This window comes from Schistocerca americana, chromosome 1 (assembly GCF_021461395.2).
Source record: "Schistocerca americana isolate TAMUIC-IGC-003095 chromosome 1, iqSchAmer2.1, whole genome shotgun sequence".
Taxonomy (NCBI): domain Eukaryota; kingdom Metazoa; phylum Arthropoda; class Insecta; order Orthoptera; family Acrididae; genus Schistocerca; species Schistocerca americana.
In genome coordinates, this window is record NC_060119.1 from 619692455 (window position 1) to 619706645 (window position 14191).

At 39.5% G+C, this 14191-nt stretch overlaps 1 protein-coding gene across 1 annotated transcript in view; it reads left to right on the forward strand.

Moving 5' to 3' along the window:
* Positions 1-14191, forward strand: part of LOC124625460 (nephrin-like) — a 548360-nt gene that overhangs the window by 282929 nt on the left and 251240 nt on the right. Inside the window, exon 3 of the mRNA XM_047149172.1 lies at positions 6257-6465. Coding sequence (XP_047005128.1) covers positions 6257-6465 — 209 coding nt within the window. The remainder of the gene's footprint in view (positions 1-6256; positions 6466-14191) is intronic.

Here is a 14191-nt window from a genome sequence, read left to right on the forward strand (position 1 = left end):
TCTCTTCTCTCCAAAGGTCTCTTTAATTTTCCTGTAGGCAGTATCTATCTTACCCCTAGTGAGATAAGCCTCTAGATCCTTACATTTGTCCTCTAGCCATTCCTGCTTAGCCATTTTGCACTTCCTGTCGATCTCATTTTTGAGACGTTTGTATTCCTTTTTGCCTGCTTCATTTACTGCGTTTTTATACTTTCTCATTTCATCAATTAAATTCAATATTTCTTCTGTTCCCAAGGATTTCTACTAGCCCTCGTCTTTTTACCTACTTGATCCACTGCTGCCTTCACTACTTCATCCCTCAGAGCTACGCATTCCTCCTCTACTGTATTTCTATCCGCCAATCCTGTCAATTGTCCCCTTATGCTCTCCCTGAAACTGTGTACAACTTCTGGTACTTTCAGTTTATCCAGGTCCCATCTCCTTAAATTCCCAACTTTTTGCAGTTTCTTCAGTTTTAATCTACAGTTCATAACCAATAGATTGTGGTCAGAGTCCACATCTACCCCTGGAAATATCTTACAATTTAAAACCTGGTTCCTAAATCTGTGTCTTACCATTATATAATCTATCTGATACCTTCTAGTATCTCTATGCTTCTTCCATGTATACAACCTTCTTATATGATTCTTGAACCAAGAACCAAGAACCAAATTCTGCCAGACGGCTTCCTCTTCATTTCTCTCCCCCAATCCATATTCACCTTTTCCTACTCTCGAATTCCAGTCACCCATGACTATTAAATTTTCGTCTCCCTTCACTACCTGAATAATTTCTTTTATCTCATCATACATTTCATCAATTTCTTCATCATCTGCAGAGCTAGTTGGCATATAAACTTGTACTACTGTAGTAGGCATGGGCTTGGTGTCTATCTTGGCCTCAATAATGCGTTCACTATGCTGTTGGTAGTAGCTTACCCGCGCTCCTATTTTTTTATTCATTATTAAACCTACTCCTGCATTACCCCTATTTGATTTTGTGTTTATAACTCTGTATTCACCTGACCAAAAGCCTTTTCCTCCTGCCACCGAATCTCACTAATTCCCACTATATCTAACTTCAACCTATCCATTTCCCTTTTTAAATTTTCTAACCTATCTGCCCGATTAAGGGATCTGACATTCCACGCTCCGATCCGTAGAACACCAGTTTTCTTTCTCCTGATAACGACGTCCTCTTCAGTAGTCCCCGCCTGGAGATCCGAATGGAGGACTATTTTACCTCCGGAATATTTTACCGGAGAGGACGCCATAATCATTTAACCATACAGTAAAGCTTCATGCCCTCGGGAAAAATTATGGCTGTAGTTTCCTCTTGCTTTCAGCTGTTCGCAGTACAAGCACAGCAAGGCTTTTTTGGTTAGTGTTGCAAGGCCGGATCAGTCAATCATCCAGACTGTAGCCCCTGCAACTACTGAAAAGGCTGCTGCCCCTCTTCAGGAACCACACGTTTGTCTGGCCTCTCAACAGATACCCCTCCGTTGTGGTTGCACCTACGGTACGGCCATCTGTATCGCTGAGGCACGCAAGCCTCTCCACCAACGGCAAGGTCTACGGTTCATGGGGGTAGAAGGACTATCCATACGATTTTAATTTTATCCTGAGAAGAAAAAACGACTAACCATATGATTTTAATTTTATCCTGAGACTCAACTATTCTATTCGAGTAACAATTTTTGTCTTCCTAATAACAGTGTTAAACACCTTGCAACACTGTTTATAATAGGCTGCGGCAGCTCGATTGTGACTGCTTCTAACATTCTGATATAATACCCTCTTCATTCTACATGATATTCTTTCCTTTTTTAGCTACCCAGACTGTCTTTTGGTGTTAGTACCCCGTTTTGAAAGTTCTAATAGAAACCAATTTTCAAACGCTGTAAATCTTCATCCAGACATGGGAAACGATCGAACAAAATGGAGAGAGCGAATCACTCACGGACACTGACGCCAGGTGGGACAATCACTAAAGAAAAAGCAGAAGACTGAGGACACAAATCTTTTAGTCATGAAATTTGTTCATTATGGTCTGAAAGGACTTTCACCGTTTTGCTAACAAAATGCCCCTCTAATAATAGAGAATGAAAGGGTTGTGTACGGTCGTACTGCAGTTCTCCCATACTCTCGTTGGAATGAATACAGTTTGCATCGGATGGTATGAATTAAAGATATCTGCCAGCATCCTCTTTGTCACACACTCATTTACACAATATTAATACTCAAGTCACCACATACAGCTAATTTTTTGTACTTCCTATAAAGAGAACACTCTCTCGCTTTAGCAGAGTCAGGGGACCTGTAAATAACAACAATTAGAAGTTTGCTTTCACTAAATTCATCCATGTTCTCACAACATTCAAATACCTGTGCAGGCCATGTCTATGAAACCTACCCTGCAGACAGAATCATCCGGTACGACTGTAATCTGAACCATCCCTTCCAACCATAGTACCTTCTCAAGTCTTATGTTAACACGCCTGACAGCTGTATTACCATGCAACGGAACATGACGCTGATATACTTACACGAAATGCGGATTTTAGCCACCATTCTGAGTAGTTCTCATTTTCAGGTCAACCATAAGAAAACTTTTCCCAGCTCCACCCACAATGACTACCTGATTCTCTTAAGTAAAATTCCTACAGAACTATCCTGTGTTAATGGACACCTGAGCCAACCCTGTGCTAGCCTTTACAATAGTGATGACCTGGTTCTCACTCCCCAACACTTCCTGCGACTACCATAAGAACTACATTACAGAAAATTCCTTTTTCAGTTATAATTTGCATCTAAACTAGGCTCCATAACTATAGAGGTCCGATGCATGCTTCCTACACCTGTAGCTACAAGAGCTTCCTCTCCACTGAATTCTGACAGTTGGTCAACTCTACTGGTAACACGCAAAGTGCAACTATCTGAATATCTCCTTCTCCTAGCATCCTTCTTGCCAACCGCCAGTTCCTGGAGAGGATCTCAGTAGGATGCCCAATGGCTTCCCGACTGCATCCCCCCCCCCCCCCCCCCCCACATAAAAATACTTCGCACAAAATTCAGACCGTAATCCATTACTCACAAACCTAGGACATAGCCCACACTTCTCACTAGTGGTAAAATATTTTTCATTACTGAAAAAAGTAAACCTCTACGTTTTCTAAGTTCTGTTACTACAATTTTAAGAACTGATTACAGTGATCTCAAATTTCACTATCTACAAAGAAAGTAACTTATTATTAACGGTATTAATCCACAACAAGTAATAATGACTCAAAAACTTCACACAATAACTTGACTAAAAAATTCAAGCGTCCACTGATACACCAACGAAACTGAACACAGTGAGCAAAAGTTTTCACTATATCTATTTCACTGAAAACGGCAAGCAACTCCGGCTGGAAAATACTAAATATAATTACTAAGAATGTGCTCAGAAACCTATCAAATACAGAAAGTGAAAGATTCCAAGAGTTTCCTTACCAGTATTGTAACAAAAACAGAAACAAACACCGACTGAAAACTACAAAATTTAATAAGTGACCACAGAGCACGAACAACTATATCGTACAAAGTGAGAGGAAGCTTTTTCAACAGAAAACAGCAAGAAAAATGGGTTGAATACTGAATTCAGTATCTGACGGCAATACACAAACAACTTTATCAATACAGCGGAAGTTTCTAAAAGTTTCTTCAGCAGTTATTCCACAGAAACACCAGTTAAAGCTACTAAATTTAATAACTGACTAAAATGCACAAACAACTCACCAGTAATTAGCTTTCGCAAAAGTCTGCAGCTGCAACTGGTCGCCGCGGAATGTGGTTTTCTCCGTTGTTCAGACAAGTAACTTTGAAATTTGATGAGTTACTCAAGCAAAGTGAATGAACTGTTAGTTTCTGCTGTAGCAGTTATAGGTGAAATTAAAGTTTATCAACATTCACACATGTAAAGATTTACTTTAAGGTCATCTAAATATTACATATATTTCGTCTACATTCACTTTATACTTCATTCCCATCAATTAATCACCAAGATACTGTTTTGTAAATGGATCTCAATGAGATATTTTCTGTAAAATAAATGATGGCTTTTCCGGTTTTCACGATTATCGTAATTCAAAGAATGTCTTCAAATATATGTACGGGATGATTATAATTCTCACGATAGGCACATCGACAAAATCAATGATTATTATTTATTTTGACAAGCTCTTCAGCTGTATCAGTTTCACTATAAATTCAACGTCTTACAACGAAATAAAAAAAAAATTAACCGATTTCTTAAAAACTGAGCTCGATTCAAGCACGACGAAATATAAACTGAATATAATGTTAAATATGTTCCTTAAATCCATTACTCTATACACGTGATCCCCACGGGAGATTTGTCTTTGCTTCAAGCTTACTGATGTGGACAGTCGTTGTCCACGTGGTTATTTAACACAGCGATGTGATAAACTCGTGCCATGCGAAATACAGCGTGCCACCCTCGCCCGTTCTCCACAACGATTAGGATTCATTGACACATATGTTACTATAGTACAATTGTGAAGGCGGAGGGGTTCTCATTGTCACTGGGCTACTTCTGTATAACGCATAGCCCAACTACTAGTATCAAAAATGTCCCATGCATTCACTGTGAACTATAGATATTTAAGTTGAAATAACTCTGTGCTTTGCAAAACTAATAGTTGTTAATTTCAGAACGAATCATTTTCAGTAGTTTCACCTGTCTTCACTTATGTACAAGTGACTTTTCCAATTTTCACAGTACATAATAATTAATAACTAACATACAAAGAGCTGTCTTATGTTCCAGTTCTGTGGTCAGATCGTACAGTTTATAATTACTTGTTTTCGTATGCTGGGTTAAACAGCACATCAATAGAACATTACATTACTACAATTCCGTATACCATTTGATAAATGTGTTGCGTGTTACATTTCCCAAATGAAGTGAAATCCGGTTTGTAATAGCCACACTTCTATGTGGAGGTTTCTTTCACCCAGTTGATTACTTTCCTCCTTTCAGTGATGTTATGTGGTACTATCGACAGTAATTTCTGTTTCACTAATATCTGAGATCAAACTGCTTACACTTGAGTACCATTGTCTCAGCAGTGTATCAAATATGAGCCAAAAACCGATGATTCTACCCGTTAGTCCTCACTAAAAGGCTACCACTGCAGTATTTGACCTCGAAAAGTTATACAGTGTCATGCTTTCAGTGTTACACGTTTGTTTCACATGTCTTCTTTGATCCTAGTGTAATACTGACGTTAATTTAATCCATAGTGGCTATTCCTGGAACATTTCACATTCGTAAGATATAAAGTAAAGATCATAAGTCTTCAGTCAGTGATTTTTGTACATATCACAATGCATTTCAAAGGCGAATATGATTTCGTTATTCGTTTCACGTAGCAGTTCCGACTGGTACTATTAAATAAAATTCTTCAAGTTTTGTGACGAAACGAATCTGACCAAAATCCATGTCACACGACTTTGTGTTGATAGAGGAGTTAGCTATACCTTAAACCTGTAATTTTTTGCCATTAAAGAAATGCACAGATGAGGATGGTCGCATCTCGCTATTAAAACCACTTAAATAAAATGACGCTCTCCGCACAATGATTTATCCCTACATTAACTAAAGTGGTTGCTCTATCTGCTGAAGGCTAAAACTAAAGAAATAGTTCTCAAAAATGAATTTTAATTTTTTTAATTGTTATGTATCTGAAGTACAGATAACGTACACTCTAAGAATTCTTATCTTGTACACTGCGGGATTTAAGACTTCGAGTACATGTGTACTGTTACCGAAGTTTAAACCTTCAAAGAATAACAGCATATAAAAAAACTTTTCTTCTTCGATCTAAGACGTGACTAGTGTCTAGATGATTGCATCCTGCCGATATTTGAGGTGAATTATATTCTGCGTGTGTTTGTAGCTTTGGTCTTTCTTTGCAATAAAATCATTAAAATTAATGAGGAAACTGTAAGTGCTGAAATGGGTTTGCTTTTTACAATGTTCTGAAGAAATTTGTTTCTAATGAACAATTGTAAACGCTATTAGATCTACTCGTTTATTACCTAAATAAAATTTTAATCACCGATTTATGGTACAATCAGGCTGTATTGGGGCCATTCTTGCTAAGAGTTACAGTTTTTCACAGTGTTGTAGTGTTAGCGAGTGTACCAGCGCCTGCAGATCGGCGCCCGCTGAGCCATGGAAAGTCAGAGATATGGTGTGTTGCGGGTTGCAGCTTCGACGTTCGCGGGAAGCCGCTGAGCCAGGCGGCGCACTGGTCGGCGCCCGAAGTGTTTGGTTCCCGCGCCTACTTCCGCACCGTGTCCGACCCGGCGCAGTTGGTGCTCGAGCCGGTGACTCTGCGCGACGAGGGCGTCTACCGCTGCCGCGTCGACTTCCGCAACGCGCCCACCAGGTCCGCCAGATACAACCTCACCGTCATCGGTGAGCACTCACACACAGCCGGCCTCGCCTTTAGTGCCTGCTGGTTTACGGTCTTCTTTATCCATTTGGTTGTATTTGTGATCCGCATTCGAAGGACGTGAAAGGCAAGCGGTAGTTGAGTAGGCAATGAGACAGTGCTGTAGCCTGTACCCAGTGTTCCTCAGTCCGTACAGTCAGCTAGTTCGAACGGACAACAAGGAGAACTTTCTAAAATGAATTAAATTTCGTTGAGGAGGAATAGAAACTTTAGGTTTGCCGGGCATTGGAGTTCCGTCAGAGACAGAAAAGAATTTGGAAGAGCGGTTTAAGGGAATAGGTAGTGTCTTTAAAAGACCAGAGAAGATGAACATCAACAAGAAGGGTAATGGAATCTTTAGTAGAATTAAATCACGTGATGCTGAGGGTATTAGGTTAGCGAATGAGACACTTAAAGTAGTTGTTGAGATTTCTTTATTTTGGCAATAAAACAACGCATAATGGTTGAAGCAGAGATTATATAAAATGCAGGCTGTCAATAGCAAGAAAGCCATTTCTGCAAAACAGGGATATGTAAAAATTTAATTTCAGTTTAAGAGTAGCCATGTACGGAAGTGAAACTTGCACGGTAACCAGTTCAAACAAAAAGAAAATAGATGCTTATAGCGCTATAGAAAAAACGCTGAACGTTATGTGGGTAGATCTAATTACAAATTAGAAGATACTGAATGAAATTGGAAAAATATAAATGTGTAGCATAACTTGACTACTCTGCTGACTGTTTTTAATGTAGGAACGGTGCAATTTAGGTTAGATATTTGAAATTCCAATTACTGAAGAATCCATAAAGCAAACAATATTCAGCAATGAATCTAGTCAGAAGACGAAGTAGTGTGCCAGTGAGGTATCAGACACAGCAAATAATAGTAAGGCCAAAGCGATTGAAGTGGTCAGTGTTAGGAACTTCTGATGGTGAGAACCAAACTCTGAAGCACTAAGTTTCTATAAATCTGGAGGGATATCTTCTGTATTTTACACGTGAAATTTGGCACAAATATACAAAATACTTTCACCCAAATTAATCAAAGTGTTTATCATATATAAAGAAATGTTCGTAGTTAATAAGGATTTCTGAATTATTCAGTACTGTAAGGAATAAGCGAACATTTGAGCTGAGCCGTTGCTGAGGTACAAGAAACGTAAATACTGTAAGATACTGGTGAAGTCTACTAATAAACAATTTCTGAAATATGATGTAGTTCGTCAGCTAAGCTAATAGTTACTGTGAATCTCCGTTGAAGGTAAGTCATACAATACACGGAAAGTATTGGTGATCCTTAGACACATCACTTAGTGTTAACACATGTGTCTTTGTGTTACCTCTATTACTAACTCGTTACCATCTGTAATGATTTTCAAATGGGATGTAATTATATGTATGAGTCAATAGTTGGTTATAATCATTTGAAAACGTCAGTAGCCTTTTATGCCACTTTTCGAACTCAAATAAGATCGAACATCCAGATTGAGTGATAGAAGGACGTGATCTTGGTTAATTTGATGAGTGACGAATTAAATTAGTCAGTGGTCACTGCACACTCTTCATTAGGGAAATTTCATACTTATTACCATTAATAACTGTTTTTCTTTTCTTTTGTATAAATATACTCCGAGTTTGTTACTTTTGTCGTTTTTCTTGGGATATTAGTTGTGATCATTATGGAAAACAGTGAGCCGAATTAAAATATCTTTCCAGATATTTTCGATCAGGTACAGTCTTTGCGTAATTACGATTTTAACTTCAATACATTTTGTTTTCTGTATTACAAAAACAGTAAATTCTAGTTTTTCTAAACGTTGTTGAAGAGAAATTTCAACGAACAAACGAACTACTCAACACATCCACCATTGTACATTGTTGTTGTTGTTGTGGTCTTCAGTCCTGAGACTGGTTTGATGCAGCTCTCCATGCTACTCTATCCTGTGCAAGCTTTTTCATCTCCCAGTACCTACTGCAACCTACATCCTTCTGAATCTGCTTAGTGTAGTCATCTCTTGGTCTCCCCCTACGATTTTTACCCTCCACGCTGCCCTCCAATACTAAATTGGTGATCCCTTGATGCCTCAGAACATGTCCTACCAACCGATCCCTTCTTCTGGTCAAGTTGTGCCACAAACTTCTCTTCTCCCCAATCCTATTCAATACTTCCTCATTAGTTATGTGATCTACCCATCTAATCTTCAGCATTCTTCTGTAGCACCACATTTCGAAAGCTTCTATTCTCTTCTTGTCCAAACTATTTATCGTCCATGTTTCACTTCCATACATGGCTACACTCCATACAAATACTTTCAGAAATGACTTCCTGACACTTAAATCAATACTGGATGTTAACAAATTTCTCTTCTTCAGAAACGCTTTCCTTGCCATTGCCAGTCTACATTTTATATCCTCTCTACTTCGACCATCATCAGTTATTTTGCTCCCCAAATAGCAAAACTCCTTTACTACTTTAAGTGCCTCATTTCCTAATCTAATTCCCTCTGCATCACCCGACTTAATTAGACTACATTCCATTATCCTTGTTTTGCTTTTGTTGATGTTCATCTTATATCCTCCTTTCAAGACACTGTCCATTCCATTCAACTGCTCTTCCAAGTCCTTTGCTGTCTCTGACAGAATTACAATGTCATCGGCGAACCTCAAAGTTTTTGTTTCTTCTCCATGAATTTTAATACCTACTCCGAATTTTTCTTTTGTTTCCTTTACTGCTTGCTCAATATACAGATTGAACAACATCGGGGACAGGCTACAACCCTGTCTTACTCCCTTCCCAACCACTGCTTCCCTTTCATGTCCCTCGACTCTTATAACTGCCATCTGGTTTCTGTACAAATTGTAAATAGCCTTTCGCTCCCTGTATTTTACCCCTGCCACCTTTAGAATTTGAAAGAGAGTATTCCAGTCCATGGTTCATGGGGGGGACCATTGTACATAGAGCTTAAAAAATTATATATATAATCAAAAAATATATATTTTCCCATCATTATACTACAGATATGATATCATTTATACTTTTATTTCTTCCTTTTATTGTTAATATCCTTGTGGTCTCGAAATATATTCCAGAAATAATCAGCCAGCATGGTATGTATCAATTTCCTTCATACCATTCTAGGGTCATGATGACCATATGAACCATTTCTCCATGTGCATCAGAAACGTCACTGCATCTTTCCGGCCATATGGAATCTTCCTCCATGTTCATCAGACACGTCGATGCAGATTTCTGACAAGTGATCCAAATGAGAATGCATAGAATGCACATTGAGGGACGTTTTGCATACCAATTTCTGGTGCACAACAAGGATCTAATTTACTTATTCTTTGTAGATACAGGCTCTTCCTCCTTGAAATATCAATGTTTGTTTTTCTTCTGTCGTCAGCGTTTCTTCAGAATTTTGGTCTCACTGAATTTGTCTAATCTAGGAGCCAACAAATATATCTTTTGTTATCTTCGCTGGTGTAAGACAAGGCTTTATTTGGGAGGTACACAATCCTCTTCCACTTTTACCCATTGCCTTAAATTCCTTCATTAAGCCTAGCTTGATGGGAAGTGAAGGGACAAGCACATATTCACTAGCTATAGTTCCTTACTCATAAAAGTTTTTTCTCTTAGTTAAAACTTTCGTAAAGGCCATATTTTTTATATAATAGCAATCTCTGTCTCTATTACCTAACTTACATACGAAACACCTGTTTTTGGTGTAGCCTTGCTGGGTACCTAATATCGTGGCCATAATTTGAGGTCGACATACTTTCCGTTTCCGTTCATTGCATTACAAGCAGGTGAGCATGTAATTCAAAATTCCATTTGTCTCTTTAGCCAAGGTAGCATAGGCAACTGGTATGGAAGAAGTTACTTTCCCATTGTGGAGTCGAGCTGCTTTAAATTAGTTTTGGTGATAAGTATGACGAGTATGCGGCCCTCTGTATTGTATTTAAAGTCCACAGCTTTCGTTACGTCACGTGCATCACTATAGAACCTCAGTTTCCCATCGTTTAAAAAATAGGGAGGAGAGTGCTTTCTCTATTGCTATATGAAGTTACATTTGTATCCCGTCATAGAAGATTGCATTCTTTTAACATAGAGCCTAGCAGTTCTGTCTACTTTTTTCTTATGCTCAAGCCACAAACTGGAGAATTAAGGTAAGCCTGAGTTAAGAAACACGGATCTCTGTCACTAATTTCCTGATATGTTGGATCCCTTTTTTCAGGAGAAGATGGCAAATCTTGATCAACTCTTTCCTCTTCACTATCTGCGTCCAAACTTTGTGTGGTCTTGCAGGTCTTGAAGGCACTGGATCGCTGTCAGAATTTGGCGCTGGTCCGATTGCAGAAAGCAAATTTGAGTAAACTATGTGTATCTTTCAGTTTCTGCTTGCAAAGCCTGTCGCATTTGAGAGACAAAAGTAATAGTCAGTTACATGTCTTTTTGCTCCCTCCAAGGTATAGGTCCTGCAACCAATTATGAATCATTATCCTTTCACCAACCTGTCAGTTTTATGTAGCAACTCGCACAGAAAATACGAAATGCCCAGTCCTTGTTCTGGTCTCCAATTTCAGTTCTAAATTATTGCTTGTAAGCCTTCTTGATGACGGTTGAAATATTCTTCCCATACCTTTCAAATAAATACTCTTTGCAAACATAATAAAGAGTCTGGATTATTCCGACACACTCGGCGACGACACATTTTCTAGAAAGAAAAATACGGTATGAATAAAATATGGTAAAATTAACACTAATGTGTTTCTTAAGTACAAAAGGTGATGGGACATTTCATTTATGTCAAGAAGGAAGAAAACTTACTTGACAATAGAGGAAAGTCCACTGGACCTGACGGGATACTAATTCGAATCTACACAGAGTACGCGAAAAATCTTGCCCCCCTTCTAACAGCCGTGTACCGCAAGTCTCTAGAGGAACGGAGGGTTCCAAATGATTGGAAAAGAGCACAGATAGTCCCAGTCTTCAAGAAGGGTCGTCTAGCAGATGCGCAAAACTATAGACCTATATCTCTGACGTCGATCTGTTGTAGAATTTTAGAGCATGTTTTTTGCTCGAGTATCATGTCGTTTTTGGAAACCCAGAATCTACTATGTAGGAATCAACATGGATTCCGGAAACAGCGATCGTGTGAGACCCAACTCGCTTTATTTGTTCATGAGACCCAGAAAATATTAGATACAGGCTCCCAGGTAGATGCTATTTTTCTTGACTTCCGGAAGGCGTTCGATACAGTTCCGCACTGTCGCCTGATAAACAAAGTAAGAGCCTACGGAATATCAGACCAGCTGTGTGGCTGGATTGAAGAGTTTTTAGCAAAAAGAACACAGCATGTTGTTATCAATGGAGAGACGTCTACAGACGTTAAAGTAACCTCTGGCGTGCCACAGGGGAGTGTTATGGGACCATTGCTTTTCACAATATATATAAATGACCTAGTAGATAGTGTCGGAAGTTCCATACGGCTTTTCGCGGATGATGCTGTAGTATACAGAGAAGTTGCAGCATTAGAAAACTGTAGCGAAATGCAGGAAGATCTGCAGCGGATAGGCACTTGGTGCAGGGAGTGGCAACTGTCCCTTAACATAGACAAATGTAATGTATTGCGAATACATAGAAAGGAGGATCCTTTATTGTATGATTATATGATAGCGGAACAAACACTGGTAGCAGTTACTTCTGTAAAATATCTGGGAGTATGCGTGCGGAACGATTTGAAGTGGAATGATAATATAAAATTAATTGTTGGTAAGGCGTGTACCAGGTTGAGATTCATTGGGAGAGTGCTTAGAAAATGTAGTCCATCAACAAAAGAGGTGGCTTACAAAACACTCGTTCGACCTATACTTGAGTATTGCTCATCAGTATGGGATCCGTACCAGATCGGTTTGACGGAGGAGATAGAGAAGATCCAAAGAAGAGCGGCGCGTTTCGTCACAGGGTTATTTGGTAACCGTGATAGCGTTACGGAGATGTTTAATAAACTCGAGTGGCAGACTCTGCAAGAGAGGCGCTCTGCATCGCGGTGTAGATTGCTCGCCAGGTTTCGAGAGGGTGAGTTTCTGGATGAGGTATCGAATATATTGCTTCCCCCTACTTATACCTCCCGAGGAGATCACGAATGTAAAATTAGAGAGATTAGAGCGCGCACGGAGGCTTTCAGACAGTCGTTCTTCCCGCGAACCATACGCGACTGGAACAGGAAAGGGAGGTAATGACAGTGGCACGTAAAGTGCCCTCCGCCACACACCGTTGGGTGGCTTGCGGAGTATAAATGTAGATGTAGATGTAGACAACACAGAAGACTCTGTAACCTTACAAACTGAATTCTGCAAAGTTTTAAGCTGTCTAGTATTACTTCAGTAGTGGAACGATTTTCTCTAGGAAAGAGGAAAAAATTCCTTTCAGCCAGTTTTATCAACACCAACCAGATTAATAGATTCATTGCTGTGGACAGAGAAATTTACACTCACATGGCAGATAAAATATTTTAATTGGTATAATACTAACTCAGTTCTTAGTCTCTTAACAACAACTTATACGTTACAAAATGTTGCAGAGGTTTAGGAACAGTGATACCAATTGTGTACTCATGATAATCACAAAGATATAACCCTTTGAAGTATACCCGGTTGCTGTTGTACCTGCTGGCACTCATTGATGATGGGACGCTACAGTGTCCGCACATCGTTAATTGGCATAGCATAGAACAATTCCTTCAAATGTCCCCATAACCAAAAGCCTAGAGCACTGAGGTCTGGGGAATAATCAGGGCAAGATGTAGGCCCCTCACTAGTCCAGCAGTCCTGAAACGGCTGATATTCGAACACATTGTGACGAATGTATGCTGGTGCGCCATCATGCATGAACCATATTTGTATTCGTTGCTGGAATGATACAGCCTCCAGCAAGGTAAGAAATACATTAATGAGAAAATCCAGATAATTCGCCTCAGTTAACCTTTGTGGAAGCATGTGTCGCCCTATTAACTATCACCAAGTACGCCCATTTACAGAAGCTCTTTCTGCCGTGATTATCCAATGGCCTCAGGGCCTGAACGCCCTGTCGATGATATGGGTACACCAGTTGTTCATGATGTATCCTCCAAATAAGGAAGTGAGACAGGCCTTTTGTTGCTGCTAATCGCTGCACACTGGTCCAAGGGGTTCTTCCATCAGACATAGGACAGCCTCCTCTGTGTCAGGTGTGCGGACAGTCTGAGGCATTCCAGTGTCAGGCCTCCGAGTTCCAAAGGTACCTTCCATTCCTAAGAAGTGGTGAACGAGAGAAAATTTAAATGTATTACACCTTTTGTACGTATAAACGGCGCAATAACAGTAAAAGAATAAGTGTATCCGCGTATGGAAGAAGGTAAAACACAGTGGTACGTACCCAGGGTTGACAATACTGTACATCACGGCATACAAACACGACCACGATAAACCTAGCCTACAGCACGACTAGAACCACACAACGGACTGCAGAGCAACTAATGATAGGTAGAGTACTGTGAGTAAGACATCATAATAGCCTGCCAACACATTTGACGGAGCGCCATTGCAAGGACTGTGCTATATTCATATAACTAATAAACTTTGCCTGATGAGGAATTTCTGTTTTATGTTTAGAATTTCCCATGCAAAAATGCTTTAGAAACACTTATATCAGTATTAGAAAATTTT